The following is a 14,250-nucleotide window of genomic DNA, read 5'->3' as shown; positions in this document are numbered from 1 at the left end:
TGTATATTTTGCATAAAATTTTATCTGAGTTGAGAGAACGAGAATAGTTATTGAATTTGTGAAACTCATTAAATTTCATTATGATATTTTTCAGATGAGAATAAAGAGTCAGCACTGCTGCCAGATGAGTAGAATCTGTAAAAAAAGTTATTGTTTTTGTATATTTTGTGCATATTCGAAAAGTTTTATTTTGTTCTGTTAGACTGTAAATTCCGACCTCATGTTTTATATATATAATTACTATACATATTACATAAGATGTTAAGTTGTATTATATTTTATGGGTCTACTGTATTAAATGACATGAGCATGAATTGCACCTCATATCGAGTATCGGCGCGAGACATACTATTCCATTAATTTTATTTTTAAATTTTAAATTTTAAATAGATAATAATATCTAAAGTTTTATTTGTAAAATAATACATATAATTATACTTAATATTAACACATTATTTTTATTTTTTTATATTTTAAATAATAACTAAGTGCGTCATATGATATATATAAATAATTAAAAAAAAAGGAAGTGTTGTATGCGTTTCCGATATTTTATATATATATATATATATATTTAAATATCATATATGTTTTATATATTTAGATATTTACCTGTAACGAGAGAAGTTTGTTTATTTATTTATTTATTATTATTATTTAGTTAACGTATTTCTTAGTATTAAATTATTGGATTTAAGACAAAAGACATTAATATGCTATTATTAGGCTAAAAAAATCTAATGAAGTTTTATTTATTTTTTTGAAAGATTAATTATTTGACTATATACTTACTCATGTAAACATTAAATCGTATTACTCAATATTTATTATTATTAGTTGCTATTTGTAATTACAATATATGTTTTAATTTAGACTTTGTCATAGTTATTATTACTAAGATATCTCTTTTTTTTTTTTAATGTAAAAATTTTTTTGTATTAGTAAATAAAATTTAAACAATATATATTATTTTTATTTTAATTAATTCATTTACAAAGAAGAAGTTTATATATATTTTTACTTACTTTTAAAAAAATCAGTAAGTTAATTTTAATCTTTTTTAATTTTAGTTGACAGATTTAGAAAATGACCTTTTTAAAATTGTTGTATAAATATAAAAAAATTATTTAAGCATTAAAATAGAAGAACATATTTTGATTAATGGTAGACAAATGAATAAAACAATTTAGATCAGCAATAGTATGTTGAATTTAATCACTGGTATTTTAGATTTTTATTAGCTCTATAGTACAAAAAAAGTATTTTATGTATGGTCTGAGTGCACTACATTGTAGTTTATACTTTGCTTGTAGCAGAAAAACATTTGTATCTCCATTTCCTATGGCGAATGGATAAATACTTGGGACATATAATCTAATCTAATCTAATCTAATGTCTATGCCCATAACAGGGAATTATGGATACATCAGTCAATTAATTATAAGTTTACAAAAATATGAAGCTTCAATAAACTATGTTGGCATACAAATTACACAAATCTGCATGTATATTATTAAGCACCAAGTTCAAAATATCTACAAATTGATTATTCTTATTAAAAATTCATATTTAATTATTATCATCTTTAAACTCTATTGAAAGACTTACTTTTTTATTTTAATCTTATACAAAAATCATAATAAACTAACAAATGCAAAATTGGAAAAACAAAAATTAATTTATATGCCAGAACAAAATATGTAGTTGCCTGGAAGTAATTTCAAGCAGACAGGTTCATGAATCCTCAACAAACAAATCCAAAGTTCAACCGTAACATCTCTGCATTTTTAGACACCAAATGCGGGACAGATGAACTCCATTCTATCCACTTACGATTCTCAATAATAAATAAAAGCATCAACTACCACACGACAAGATTTGTTATGAATGATGGGATAAATGGATTCAAGGAGATCGCTTACTTTTGTTTTATACATATATATATATATATATATAAAAGGAACATCCAACAGCAATACATATATAAAGGCTCCATATATTTCTTGTATGTATAGCATCGAGGAGATCATCCATCACTTCTCCACTAACACTATGACTAAACAGCTACAACCTTCCATATGGCTACTCCAGTCCAATGACACCAAAATGCAGAAACCATCAATCTACATAATTACCTTCTCTATATCTGGCAAAAAAAAAGAAAAAAAAAAAAAGAAAAAACCAATAGATACACAAACTTATATGTAAAATTCTTGATCCTGTTTATCCTTTCCAGTCACTTATATATCCTCTTTCTCTTTACCATCTCTTCATTCTTCTATTCTGCATCAGTCCATTGTCATTGGTTGAGTCATGCAACATCTGAAGCGGGCCCTGCGCACATTGGTCAGTATCTCTGTTTCAGCATTCTCTAGCATTCTGACAACATCAGTGAAGGGAGGACGGACTTCAGGATTGGGGTCCCAGCATCTAGTCATGATCTCACTCAGCACGGGGAGACAATCATTGGGAATAACTGGCCTTACACTTCTGTTCACAACAGCAAATGCTGCCTGCACTGCTGTCATGTTTTGGAATGGAAGCAATCCCGTGATCAGTTCCCACAGAACAATCCCAAAGCTATATACATCCACTTTCTGTGTGTATGGCCGATGCTGGATCATCTCTCTGCAAGAATTACATAGTACCTTGAGATTCCAGATTTGGATTCCAATTGAAATTAGTAACAATTCAAAAAAATTTAATACAGAAATTAGTTCATATGTCATGTAGAGTTAGCATTATCTGTTATTTATCAATCATTGGCTGTATCTAGATGCCCCACCAGAAGATAATACAAAACAGAGAAACTTTGTGCAATGAAGAAAAGCTCTAGACTGACAAATCAACGACTGGTTTTAAGAATAAAGAATATTTAGTGCACCCACAAACTTCAAGACCCCGGTTGTGTGACCCAAGTGCATAATGAAGATTAAATGTCTAATAAAGATGAAAACAGATCTGAACCTCAAACTCCCCCTTCACAGTGCACAGTGAAAGAGATGGGTCTTAGGCTTGGAAATTAAAAACGCACATGAAACATTCAAACCGCATCAGACTCACTTGAGACTTAATCAGCACCTAATTGTTATGATAATAATCAATGATATTCTGAAGAAAAGTTTACCAGAGCCCTAAGGAACCAATAATGTCAACATGACTGTTCAACAAATGAAATGAAGAATGTTAGCAAGAACTTATATAATGCTCATTAATCATCAAAGTAACACAGATAGCCAACACTCAAAATTGCAGAGGAACAAAAATGCTTTATGTAGTATCAGACTGTAAGAGATAAATCCTCCATCTTTAGATTCCGAGTCTAAGATCTGTTCTACCCCAACTGACCACCTAACAACTTCAGGTATCACCCAAGTGTCATAATGAACACAACTTATTATTTAACTGAAGAAGTAAACAAACCACCTCTCAACTGAGAAATAATACTTGAGTTCACGAAAATAATACCATGAGATCTACAGATTCAAGTGCCGACTCCAATGAAACAAACTTTTACCAAGTAATTAGGGATTCAAGTAGCATGCTGAATAGGAAACATATTGGTACCTGTTTCCACCAGCCATTCAGTTTTCTTTTTCTTTTTCGACATCCAAACTGATTAAATACCATGGAAACAGAATATAAATACTAATAAAATGTTATTTTAAAAAAATACTAATAAATGTCAATTATTCACATAAAAAAAAAGTGAGAAGCTTCCATGTGATAACTATAATAGCGCTGCCAAATCCAGATGTCAAGATTTAATAAATCTATTGGGATAAAAGGGACTTAGAAGTGTCCCCGACAGAATGCCTCACAAGAAATTTAGACAGGGCACATAGAATAACAACAAACAATTGAGCATCAGAGAAAAGAAAGTAAACACTTGATTGTAACCACTTAACAATATAAATTACGAAGTGTTCATAAGTATTGATGCTGAAGCTATAGTCCAGTCTTTAATATTTCACTCTCTTCTCATGTTCCCTTTTACTTACATATAACTATTTAGATATGTCCAATTAAAAAACACTAACATCACTCATTACTCACATTTGGTCATATCTTTAGAACCTTATGAAGTAGTACTTCATCAGTTACAAAAACCAGATTCAACTTCAAAAACTTGCTAATACCCTCAAGTGACCACCTCATGTTTAACAACCTTCTACTTAATTTCGAATAGCTACTTAAAGAGTTTTGTGACCACTGTAACCATACAACTTCCACATTAAAACTGTAAACTTCATATTGAATTTGTGCTGGTCGAATGGTTTATTACATAAAATTACCTCAAAGAAATGATTACACAACCCTTTCATTAATTAAGTAAAATGAATGTTAGGGGAAGATGAAAATCCTATACATATATACAAGTGTCCGTACATGCAACATTAATAAGAGATGACATGTCCCGTAATTAATGAGTTCTCATAGCCAAAACGCAAAAGAGAAATCAACATACTTCTATCAAGACATAAGTTGTTAGCATGATTAATTTAAGAATTCCCTACTTAATAACACTAGCAGCCTGATATATTATGCAAGCCAGTAAAATAATCATTGATGTCAAAGAAAAGTCACAAAGTGGAACCCAAAAATGGTAGAATATAATAAGAATTACCAAATCTTTCAAATCTATATGGAGTTAGAAGTTTCTGCAGATCTTTACATTTTCCACATATAGCCAAACAAATAATTATCTGGGAAGCAAATGGAAACAGAATGTTCCTTATTTAAGAAGCTAAAGAGACACAGCACTATCTAAGTTCTCATAATCGTATTACGGTTAGCAAGCTATGAAAATATTCTCTGACTGGAGGTCCATCAAAATGAATCTAATCTTTGCATTTATCAGGCTGAGATAAGTATTTTAGTGAAGAGAACATTCAGGTTCATGATCTTATTTTCCTTTCCACCAAAACCCCGAGAGAGAGAGAGGGAGATCCAAACTGGTTATCAACGGGTCTTTTTTCGGTTAATGAGGCGATCAGGTCAAGAGGAAGAAACACGGCATATGAAAGGACACATCACTCTTTTTTTTTTTTGAGATAAGAAAGGACACATACTCTTAGCCACACTAAAACAGCAAAGCGTCCTAGTCCAAAGAACTCAGCTCAACTTAGTGACATCTCACTCCAATACAAATAAGGATATTGGTATGATAATGCTCCTCCAATCCTTCCATCCAAAAGCTACTTACCCCAATCTGGCTTAAGTTTTCTTCTACTTTTATCTTTTCAGTTGTAGAAGCTATCAAACACTTTGAATAGTCTCTCTATGGCCACAAAACTTTCAACGGTTTTCTCTTTATGTTCACAACCATAAGCAATTAAAATAAAGATGCACAACATGGAAGTATAAGAAAGGGACGCATGAAGCAAAGACGTGTCAAAGCATCATAACTAGCAATATTAATGTAAAAACACGTGCATATACATGCAGACAATTCAAACGCATTGACATGTTACAGAAAAGTTCAGTAATAAAAACCAAGAAGTTGTGTCCAAGCTAACATTAAATGGTTTATCCACAGGCTAAATTAGACTATGTTAAGGCAAAACCTGAATATTTTAGGTAAAGATTAAAAGAAATTCTACTTATTGTTGGAGATACGTTTTTATGGATTTCGAACCACTATATACGTTATAATCTTACATAACAGTGTACGAACCGATAACCTAAAAAGTGTCAGTTATAAGAAATTCCACTTCTAGTCAGAGATACCATTGTGTAGATTTTGGATCATAACTTTCAATTATGCAATAGAATGGAAACCAACTGCCTAACACGTGTAACACATACTTTTTTTGGCCTGTAGTTTGACCTTTTCTTCTTTTCTAGCTTCCAATTTGCCCTGAAGTTTTCACACTGACAAAAGTGAAAACCAAGTCAAAATTCTACTAGCTCAGTGGTCTATATATATATTTTACTATGCATAAGAAAGTCTTTATCGGATAAGTTTTAACACAGCTATCTTCCTTTTCAATGAGCCAAATAATTATTAACTAAAAAACTAAGGGTTGCCGCTGAAGGAAAAAAAAGCCCCTCAAAGATTATAATTCCAGAAAATCAATAAGGATTCTTTATCTGTATTATTATGTTTATCAAACCAAAAAAGACAACACAACCTCTATTGGCATTTATATTAAATGCCAAGCCCAAAAAAGAAATGACATGAAGAGGAACTAGGTCAATTTTCAGAAGTTGCAGAGTTAGCTATATACCATATATGTTCATGTATGAATAAGCAAACATCTAGCTTTAAATGATCAAGTACAATAATGTGGCACAAGGTGGCTTTGTCCGAAAAGAGAGCTTCTAATAATTTCCTTTGAGCATTAACCAAGTTATCCTTTAAAGAAAGAGTCTGTAAACCGCCTACATCCTGTTTATAGTAGAAACACTGACCAAATCCGTGCTGGACTCTGGCCCCAAATCATTAAAAAAACACCCAGACCGCAAAAAAAGAGTCGTGAATGGAATCAATCATTAAAAGCTTTGCCAATGATTAGGTCTTAAAAGATCATCTAATTACTTTTTTTTATAAATACCTTCTTCTATTTTACCCCTCTTACGAAAGAGAGTTTTTTTAGCAGTGTTCTAAAAAAGAAAGAGATCTCAAAACCAAAAATTTACACATATCCTATCTTCTATCTCTGAAAAGCTTTGAACCTCAATCATTTTTTATAGCAAAGAAGTATTATTAGGAATAGAATGAAAAGAATACAGTTGTCAAGAATAATATATCCTCCTCAAAATGTCAAAAGAGAAACGGAGTCGAAATGAAAAAGATAACATGAAAACTCAGAATCTTCTCCTAAGAAGCTAATGGGTGCTTCTACAATCTTCATGGAAAAAGATTGAAGAAGTTTGTGTAAGGGTAATAGAACTTCTAAAATAGTGCGGAGAAGCAAAAAATTAACAAGGTTTGCAGGTTATAAGGACCAACAAGTTCTAAAGTTTATGTACTACCAAACATAAAAACAAAAGGAATACTCATTGAAAAGAAGTGCATGATTTTTTCATCACAAATTATGAAAATTTTAAGTTACGAAGATACTTCTCATGTTATTCTAGTTCCACCAAAGCATCCATCCAAGAAATTCAACCAAAAAGGAAAAAGAATTGGACATGTTAGCTTCACGATTATCTGGAAGTCTAAAAGAATTAAAAATGGAAGAGAGTTGACAACCGAAGACAACTCCTTTCAAAAGAACATAAATATATCATACGTTATTCGACCTCAGTTTAAGCAAGCACAACATAGCAGAACCTTAATAGCCCGCGAGAAACTTTCCGACCTGTCATTCACATACCATCAAGGGCATGCAACTTCGAGATTTAATGATTGAAGTATATACAAATGCATTAACTGTTCCTCTAAAGACACCACTCTTCCCAACAGGGGAAAAAGGAAGAAAAAGCACCCTTTATCTACATCATCTTTTAAGAAGAAAAGCTGTAATATTATTTTCAAATGCATCATTCCATCTACAATCTTGAAATAATAAAAATACAGAACGCTATTAAGTGTTGGCACAGACGACGATGATAATATCAACGCCAGTGGCAGATATCCAAATGATCTCCAAGCAATGTTCCTAATTTTCTCGTCTTTCACGACCAACATTACCGTAAGTGATGGTTACAAGCACGGCTTCCTGATCGATCCAAGGTCTATACATTCTGAGGCATACTACTATTTGGAAGAAAGTGATAGAATTTGTTAAATAAAACCAAAAGGGCAAGCAAACACAAAATATAAGCACAGTAAGAAAACTATAATATTTTTGGTGGATCAAAATACACCATATTTGGGATAGCTCAAGCCAAAATTCCGCATTTCAGATGCAAAAAATTGATATCCAAAGAAAATTTCCGAAAAATGATTGAGTGCATCATTAGGCATAAAAGACAACCACAAAATTGAAGACTGCTCAAATAGAAGCACAGATAATTTGTTAATCTTGATCCATAAAGTCATAAATAAATATTGATCCACCAGACATGATCTACACCTGCCCCTTCTTTCTCCACGTGAACTCTAAACATTCAGCTAAGCAATATGAATTATTAAAAATTAAAAGCAATTAAAATCTTACCTAGAATGATTTGACTTTCCATTCTTACCCTTAAAAAATTAAAAAGAAGAGAAGTTCAAGTTTTTAAATCAGCCAAGAATTTGAAAAGAGTATACAAGCAACCTTTATAATTAAAATATTCTAAGACTTGATAATGTCTTTTACATAAAAATTAAATAGTACCAGCATATCTGCAATAAATAATAAGTGTATTCAATTTAGAATGTTAAATTTCGGCATAAATGAATATTTACTAAAAGTCTTGAGGCTAATTTGAAATAGTCTTAAGGATGAATTACTAAGATCACTATGGTATCAGTTTTATAGTGTTCTCGGGCTAGATGTCAAAGCTGTCACGTGTCAGAAATGTTGCCCTCCAGAAACCAAAATATGCATTACAAACTGGGATGGAAGATGATCTAAGTTCAGCATGCAACAGGAACATAATTAACCCTAAAACATAATTATGTCTAATTAATACTGAATCTAGTAAAAGATTATTCTATTACCAAATTAACCCTAAAACATAATTTAACATTAAAATTGTTTTCCTTTGGCTATTTGCTCCCGCATCAGTTTGGACAGTAAGAAATAGGAAATTTATTTCAGGGCATTAGCTCTCCTCTCGATAGAATTAGGGACCATTGATTCCAAACCTTAAATATTTTCTTGAAGGTTATCTGCTCAGTGATGACATGGATCTTGGAAACCTCCTTGATAATTGGTATTTGGTTGACTTGTGAATCCTTTTCTATATTGGTGATATCTCCTCGGTAACTTAGTTATAAAAACTCTTTTATTTCAAAAGATTATTAAAACAAAAAAAATATATAAAAAATTTTAGAAGACAAACAATAGCTTTTTAGTATTTTCAAAATTATGTCCTATTTTTTTAGTTTCACTTTCTAACTACATATGTTTTTTCATTTTCAACTACTGTGTTCTTGAGAAGTTGAGAAGACAGAAATTTTGGTGCTTTCTGAAATAAGTTAACAGAAGCTTGCAATAAAGATCCTCTTTTCCCAGCTGGTTTTCTGTAGCAAACTTAATCTTACATGAAAATTAGCTCACAGTATGATAATATTACAGTCACCAGAAAACATTAGTGCATTTATAACTGAGGCCTCAAACAGTAGGTTATGATACCAAAAAGCAATGTTAATATGAAAAACTAATAGTATCAAGATCTAGAATTGATCGCATTAAATCAGAACACAGAGGTAAATTTGTTAAGCAACTAAGACAAATCTCAGAAAAAAGAAAAGAAAAATAAAGAAGAAGAAGAAACCAGAGACTCAACTATCAAACACGAAGTACCAAAAAAAGAAACCAAACTAGAGAAATTAGTTAACTTACGGGGCCATCCAACGGTAAGTCCCTGTTTCAGGTGTCATCCCCTCAGTTTGCACCTCGATTCGTGCAACACCAAAATCTGCAATTTTGATGGATTTATCGGCAGATATCAAAAGATTGTCTGACTTTAAATCCCGGTGAATAAAGCCAAGTCCATGCACATATGCCATCCCCCTTGCAACATCCAATGCCTGCTTAACTGCCAATTTTAATGGCACAGCTCGGTTCTGCCTTCTTGCCAAAAACTGCCGAACTGAACCCCCCTTGGCATATTCAGTCACAATGCACCAAACCATAGGCTTACGGCACGCCCCAATGAACCGCACAATGTTTGCATGTTTCAATGTTGCAAGCATTGTTACCTCCTGCTGAAACTGCTGCTCCATCACTTGTGCCTTCTCGGGGCTATTCTCAGGTCTTTCTAATATCTTAATTGCAACATCCTCCCCATTATATGTCCCTCTATATAATTTACCAAAGGCTCCTTGAGCAAAAGCCACGCCCATATTAAGTTTCCTCAAATCAATGGTCCACTCATCATAATTTGCCAACCCCTCAGTTGGAAACCTATCATCCATTAGGGCTTGCAGTAACGCATCATCATTAAGTTCATGGGTAACTTTACCTGGACGAAGTACACTTTGTCCAACAGAGAGAGAGTAATTGTTGCGCACAGGCTTTAGGCCAGGGTGGCTCAAAATGTGGGTTAGGGAATCATTGGATCCTACACTACTATTATCCACAGACATTGAGACAGAACCTCCGGCATTACTTGTCTGTAAGCTGTCAACGGACATGTTTGTGCCTTCCCCAAGCTTTTGGTAAAATCCTTGAGTGAAATCATAGTAATTGTTAACATTGTTGTTATTTCCCCCAATAAGTCCAGTAAACTTTGGTCCCTCAACCATTTTTCCAATCATGTATCAAACCGCTTAAATTAAATGCAAGATACACAATTCTTTTCAACCCAATCTCCTGTTGTTCATTTGATAGAGTAGTTTATCTGCATTTCGCCCAAGAACCAAGAGTATGCGTAAGATATAATCAGAGACAATAAAAAAAACCATAAACGGAAAGTTCCTACATAAATAACTTATTTGTTTATTTTATTTTCTGGAAATGTGGTTAATTATAAACCTAAGACCTATCCAAAATGAATTTTTTTACCATGAGAACATCTGATGGAAAAACTTCAAAATTCTAAGATTTTGGAACAAACCACTTCATTTTAGATTGCTGCAATCTAAATAGTAATTCCTCATATCATTGATAAAATACTTTCAAGCCCTTAACAGAAAACTCAGATTTTGGTCTTCAAAGTAAAATTTCCTGTGGTCATGGACCAGATTTTATCGGCAAGAATTTGGAAAAACAAAGCCCAGAAAGAATTGATGAATAATTTAACAAAAAAGTCCCAAATTGATCACCTTACGCATCTAATCAAGTAGGATGCCAAGACATTGGCCATGTGATTCATCTAGGTTTACATGGTAAAAAAATTCCATGACAAAGATCCAACCATATGGTCATAATTGGTCCATGTACATGAGCTCCTCATAAATTAGTTGGTAAGTACTGATGGAGAGCTTAAGAAAGACAGAGGGCCTCATGGAGACGAAGAGGAAATACTAGTTGCTAAAGATGGTGTTCACCATACCAGTCTCCGATGGGAATGCAGCCAAAATGGTTAGTCATCAGATGACTGGTGGCAGTTGAGAAAAGAAGGCCAAGTGCAACAAGAAAATGGAGGTTAGATGCGAAAAGGTTAATCATCAGATGAAGGCACTCCGTCTCAAAATAAAATGATGACATAGTGATCCAACTCCTTAGGGATAATATAAAGGAATTTATGATAAATTAATTCAAAATGACTGCCCAAAATGAAATCCTTTCCATGAGTTGCTTTTATATCTAAACACATTCAAACAAAAATCAATCAGTCACAGACAGTATTGAAGTCCTATACAATATGCAAGTTAACCCAGAAGTAAATGGTGCTAAAAGATCACTTGATATACACACACATACATACACAAAAACACACAAACACATACATAAATAAATACATACATACATATATTACATCTGTTGATCAATCTCACACGTATAAGACATTTTAAGGAACCTCGTTTCTTAAAAGTCTATGGATGGTTTTACAGAAGAAAGAGTTGACACTCACAATGCACCTCAGGTTCAGCCCCTCTAAGACAGTAAAAAAAGTTAAGAACAAGTGTCTTAATTTCTACTGAAGATCAATACCTCTAGAGCCGACGGAGAAGCTCTGAACCACAATTACCCCATTCCACAGGTCTTCACGCTTATTTCAAGCCACCGCTCCATCACCATCTGTCCCAGATTATCACAAACGGGCAAAAAGGGAAGTAAAAAGTAAAATCTGCCCGTAACCATGTGAAAGCGCGATATAAAGAAATAAGGAACAACTAGAGAAAATCAAGTAGAGATCGATTTTAAATCTATAAAAACCTGATTTTCACATCAAACCCACAAAAAAAGCATAGAAATGAAGCTTTTCCCTAATAACCCGCTGAAAATACACTTAAAATAACTTAGCAAGAGTGTTAGCCAGTGCAGAAACCAATTTAACAAAAAACAAAGAAACAAAAGTTTGTAATTAAACTGACCAGAAAATGTAAAATCCTAATTCGCATCCCTCCCTCAAACGATTTCTCCATTGACAATAGAAAAAACCAAAGTTGATAACCACAAAGTTAGTCACGGATCAGAGAACTTGAAAATTCCAAAAATCGGAGGAAGCAAAAAAAAAAATATATACATATATGAGAAAAAGACCAAAAGGATTGAGAGAACAGAAAATCAATACAGCATAGGGAGAAATCATAGAAAATGCAGACATGCATAATTAGAGAAGAGAGAATTTCCTATGGCGAAATTGAAATTGAGAGTTGATATAAAATGTATACCTGAAATAGAAGCAAAAGGTAAAGAGAAGGAAGAACCGAAGCGAGACAGGCAACGAAGAAGGGGTTGTTGCTTTGAGAGAGAGAGAGAGAGAGTAGTCTTCCTGCTTATTTCCTTCCAATGCCTCGTTTTTATTGTGATAGGTGCGAGTATTACTCGCGGGTAAGAAGATGGCTAGATACTCGCTGTAGATAGTGAACACGTGCAGACGAAGTGGAGTCTGTTGGTTTCTGAAGGTTCTTGGACCTGTGAGAAGGCGTGTTGTTTTGTTGGCATCAACGTGCTCTCAAGGTTTTAAGGTTCTCCTCTTTAATTTACAAACAATTCATCTATTTTATTTATTTAGTTTTGAAATTTATAATATAATAATAAGGGATCTTTGCATAACCGCCTCTCTTTTCTTTTCTGGTAACTCACGCTACCCCTTGTTTGGAGATGCTAATATTTTCTCAATATGCAAGGCTGTTGCATTTTTTAGTTAGTTGATTTATTATTATATTACTATCTTTTTTAAAAATTTGGAAAAGATTTTAAAAATAATAAAAAGATATTAAGTAACATTTAATTTATTTTTAAAAGTATATAGATTTAAATAGATCAAAAAATAATATAAAAATACACAAACTTCAATTATTTTTATAATCTTTGCAATCACATAACATCTAATGAAATATGATGTAAAAATCCAAACCCTTATCAAGAATTCTGAGCGTATAGTCCAGTAATAGTAAAATAAATAATACTGAAATTTTTTATTTAACGGAAACGTTTAAAGTTTAGAAGTTACATTCCTTACAGTTTTATTTAAAAATGTCCAAATAAATGCTATGAGAATATTTTGGAACTTAAATGGGAAAAAAAAAAAAAACCATTAACGATAAATATGATTAACCTCTACTCAGAATTAGCAAAATAAAATACATAATTCTTTAGTTGGTCTCTTACTGTTCAAGATCCGGGTCTTGATCGTTCTGATCTAAAATAGTTAATAAGAAAATAGGTAAGCTACACTATCTCAGTAAAAATATCAACGTCTCACCACTGATATGAAAAATCAAATGATTATAGAAAATATAAAACGACCAATAGAACACAATTTTAATAAAACTCGAATATTAATGCATTAATCACTCGTTTCACTGAAAACGTTAGTATTTTCTCAACTAACTTGTAACTTCTCAAATGTCATACACTAAGATGAAATCAGAATAACAATTTAATAGCATACATTTCAAAAGATATATAATATTTGACTCTTCATTATTTTTTTCAAAGTCGGATTGCCTACCATGTCCATCATTACTCTATCATTTTATCTTTCCTAACTAGTGTCACTGGAGGGTCCATAGAGATCCTTGCTACACGTGGATACAAACATTTTCTCTGTAATCAATCAGTCATCCTCATACCCCGTCCGTTAATGAGCATTACAAATAAAAATCGTCTCAATACCTCATCTGCTATGAGCGATACTTATAAACTCCCAACCTCATCCAGTATAGAATTTTTCAGTCCCGTACAGCTGAGGGTAATATTCACAGTAGGGTTCACGCTATGTACTAAGTTCGTACACTCTTTTTCATGACACCCAGTAAATCTTTTCATTCAACAACATTAATTTAGACATACATTTTCTTTTATTTATTATTTAGCCTCCCATGAAACGTATGTCCGTATCCCAAATAACACAAAAGTACGAAATTCATATTTCAAAATACGTGAATGAATAAACTCGTAAATAAAAGAGGATACAATAAGGTATAAGAATAGGAACTTTAAACGTCGCAATATGATGAATAAACAATGAAATGAATAAATTAAGGCGAAATTAAGTATAGTAGGACGTGATAATGAAATAGAATGGAATAGG

At 32.4% G+C, this 14,250-nt stretch overlaps 1 protein-coding gene across 2 annotated transcripts; it reads right to left on the bottom strand.

The window, feature by feature from the left end:
• Window positions 1-1,980: 1,980 nt before the first annotated feature.
• Window positions 1,981-12,584, bottom strand: LOC110808236 (serine/threonine-protein kinase STY13-like). Of its 2 annotated transcripts, XM_022033654.2 has the most exons (5): window positions 12,383-12,584; window positions 12,083-12,127; window positions 11,700-11,786; window positions 9,444-10,443; window positions 1,981-2,628 (listed from the first exon to the last, which is right to left on the bottom strand). In XM_022033654.2, the coding sequence occupies exons 4-5, from the start codon at window positions 10,358-10,360 to the stop codon at window positions 2,289-2,291; spliced, it is 1,257 nt and encodes a 418-aa protein (XP_021889346.1). In that variant the 5' UTR covers window positions 10,361-10,443; window positions 11,700-11,786; window positions 12,083-12,127; window positions 12,383-12,584; the 3' UTR covers window positions 1,981-2,288. The 2 variants fall into 2 exon arrangements, with proteins under 2 accessions (XP_021889346.1, XP_021889344.1); XM_022033652.2 differs by lacking the exon at window positions 12,083-12,127.
• Window positions 12,585-14,250: the final 1,666 nt, after the last annotated feature.

Source organism: Carica papaya, chromosome 7, assembly GCF_054855325.1.
Source record: "Carica papaya isolate Zhongbai chromosome 7, ASM5485532v1, whole genome shotgun sequence".
NCBI classification, from domain to species: domain Eukaryota; kingdom Viridiplantae; phylum Streptophyta; class Magnoliopsida; order Brassicales; family Caricaceae; genus Carica; species Carica papaya.
Note: the sequence above shows the minus strand (reverse complement) of the source record. Positions and strands in the feature narration are given on the sequence as shown.